Source organism: Chenopodium quinoa, unplaced genomic scaffold (genome assembly GCF_001683475.1).
Source record: "Chenopodium quinoa cultivar QQ74 unplaced genomic scaffold, ASM168347v1, whole genome shotgun sequence".
NCBI lineage: Eukaryota > Viridiplantae > Streptophyta > Magnoliopsida > Caryophyllales > Amaranthaceae > Chenopodium > Chenopodium quinoa.
The window spans coordinates 7,805,877-7,808,622 of NW_018745024.1; the positions used below are offsets into that span (position 1 = coordinate 7,805,877).

Below are 2,746 nucleotides of genomic sequence, written 5' to 3' on the forward strand. Positions count from 1 at the left end.
CAATGTTGATCATTTGAGGGTTTTTGGTTGTTTGTGTTTTGCATCCACTGTCAAAGCTCACAGAACAAAGTTTGATGCTAGAGCCACACCCTGCATCTCGATAGGATATCCACCAGGACAAAAGGCTTATAAGCTTTTTGATTTGGACACTAAAAAGATTTTCATCTCTAAGGATGTAATCTTTCATGAGAAGCACCTACCCTTTCATTTTTCATTATCACCTACAAATCCTAAACCCATTTTCTTACCTGCTTCTACTCCTTTAACATTTGACATTGGTTTTCCAATACCAGAACCTTTCATTCTCAATACAGATTTGGATTCTGAGTCCATTTTTCATATTCCCTCTCCATCTCAAAGTCCACATCCAAATATCACACCCTCAAACACTTCCCACACTTCAGATTCAGACACATCCCAATCCACAAACCAACACACAAACCGAAACCCAGACCTAAACACATCTCAAACCATACCTCAGATACCTGATCCAAGTCCTGCTCCTGTCAGACAATCAAGTAGACCAACCAAACAACCATTCTGGATGATCAATTATGTTAGCAATATTGCCTCTCATTGGTGTAATTTGGTCATGTCAGATCAAATTCCACACTCACACTTTGCTTTATTCAGTCATTTAAATAATCTCTCAGAACCTATAAGCTATTTGGAAGCTTCTCAGCATCAAGAATGGGTTGATGCTATGTAGAAGGAACTTCAGGCACTTAAAGCTAATGAAACTTGGGATTTGGTTCTTCTTTCTAAAGGAAAAAAGGCAATAGGATGCAAGTGGATTTATAAAATAAAGCTCAAAGCAGATGGATCTATTGAGAGGTTCAAGGCAAGGCTAGTAGCAAAGGGTTTCACTCAAAGATATGGGATTGACTTTGAGGAAACTTTTTCCCCTGTAATCAAAATGGCAACAGTTAGATGTCTTCTTCTTTAGCTGCTAGCAAGGGTTGGGAATTGCATCAGCTTGATATCAACAATGCCTTTCTCCATGGGAATTTGATAGAAGAAGTGTATATGCAAGTTCCAGAAGGGATTCCTAATCCTAATGGTCTTGTTCGCAAGCTCAAAAAGTCTTTGTATGGACTAAAACAGGCCTCTAGACAGTGGTATGCAAGACTGAATTTTGAGTTGTTGTCCCTGGGATTTACTCAGTCACTCAATGACTATTCTCTCTTTCTAAAGAAGTCGGATTCTCATATCATTATTGTGGCTGTCTATGTGGATGATATCATCCTTACAGGAAATGACACTGCTGGGATTTTGGATCTTAAGGCACATCTGCATCAAGTTTTCAGTATAAAGGATTTGGGGAAACTGAATTTCTTTCTTGGGATTGAAGTTTGTCACATTTCTCAAGGAATTATTTTGACTCAAAGAAAGTTCACTAAGGAACTTTTACAAGAGTGTGATTTTGATGTTTCTAAGACTGCAAAAACACCTCTGCCTGCTAGTGTCAAATTATTTGCAGACTATGGTGATTTTTTTCCTGATCTTGTCCAATACAGGTGCTTAGTTGGGAAACTAAACTTTCTCACACATACAAGACCAGACATCTCTTATGCTGTGCAGACCCTCAGTCAGTTTTTACAGCAACCAAGAATGCCTCATCTTCATGCTCTTCAACATGTTATGAGATATATTGCAGGAACTATTGGTCAGGGCATATTATTGCTTGCTAATGAACAACTGAAACTGCAAGCTTATTCAGATTCTGATTGGGCAGCTTGTCCCAATTCTAGGAGATCAGTTATAGGGTACATTATGCTTTTGGGTAACTCTCCTATATCTTGGAAGTCTAAGAAGCAAGGTACTACTTCCAAGTCTTCCTCAGAGGCTGAGTATCGAGCCATGGAAGCAGCCTCTTCAGAGATATGTTGGCTGGTTAGACTTCTGCAAGAACTGGGAGGGCTCAATTTGTTGCATGTTGAGCTGAACTGTGATAATCAAGCTGCAATACATATAGCCAAGAATCCAGTCTTCCATGGGAGGACTAAACACATAGAAATTGACTGTCATTTTACCAGAGAAAAGGTTCTTGCAGGTATGATTCAGTTGTCTCATGTTCCCAGTCATGAGCAATTGGCTGATTTGTTCACTAAAATTCTGCCAATCCAACAGCATGCTGAGCTCTGTTCCAAGCTAGGACTGATTGATTCTCAATCACCCACTAGCTTGAAGGGGGGTATTACAGATATTTGATTTTCTCATTTCCTCATCCTAGTCAGCTTTCCATGTCATCAGTTTGTTTTAACAAACTTTATTGTAGTAACTACCTATATATAGCTTCCTCTCTGTATTTTGCTGACAATTAATGAGAATAATAATATCTTCTACCTAATTCTCTTTCTCTCTCTATCCTTCTCTCTCTATAATTCCTCTGCTACTCTTCTGGAAGATTTTTTTCGCCATTGATGGAAGCTTGAGCTTCTTTGAGCAGAAGCTAATCAGGTGCAGCTAGCACACTTTATCAGAAGACATGCCTTAAATATCAAGTTATCATCATTTAAAAAGCATACCAATAGGCATGTCATCAATCCCTCGAACCAAAGCTAGCATCATCACTTTCGCCATCAACGAAAGATCTCATGATCAATTCAAGTAATTCCATTGACTTGGAATATTTCAAAGGTCGAGTCATAAGCTCCCTTAACATATTCATCAGAATAAGCTTCATCATCTATTGCAAGAACCCACTGTCCAAGTTCTCCCTTGGGAAGATCATTGCGGGAGATAA

General features: G+C 38.9%; 1 protein-coding gene across 1 annotated transcript; it reads left to right on the top strand.

Annotated features, from left to right (window-relative positions):
• Positions 1–930: 930 nt before the first annotated feature.
• Positions 931–2,211, top strand: LOC110708891 (uncharacterized mitochondrial protein AtMg00810-like). Its single transcript, XM_021887112.1, has one exon. It carries the CDS (start codon positions 931–933, stop codon positions 2,209–2,211), a length of 1,281 nt encoding a protein of 426 aa, XP_021742804.1.
• Positions 2,212–2,746: the final 535 nt, after the last annotated feature.

Excerpts from the sequence above, each read along its gene's own strand:
- LOC110708891 (XM_021887112.1), top strand. The coding sequence starts at position 931 with ATGTCTTCTTCTTTAGCTGCTAGCAAGGGTTGGGAATTGCATCAGCTT.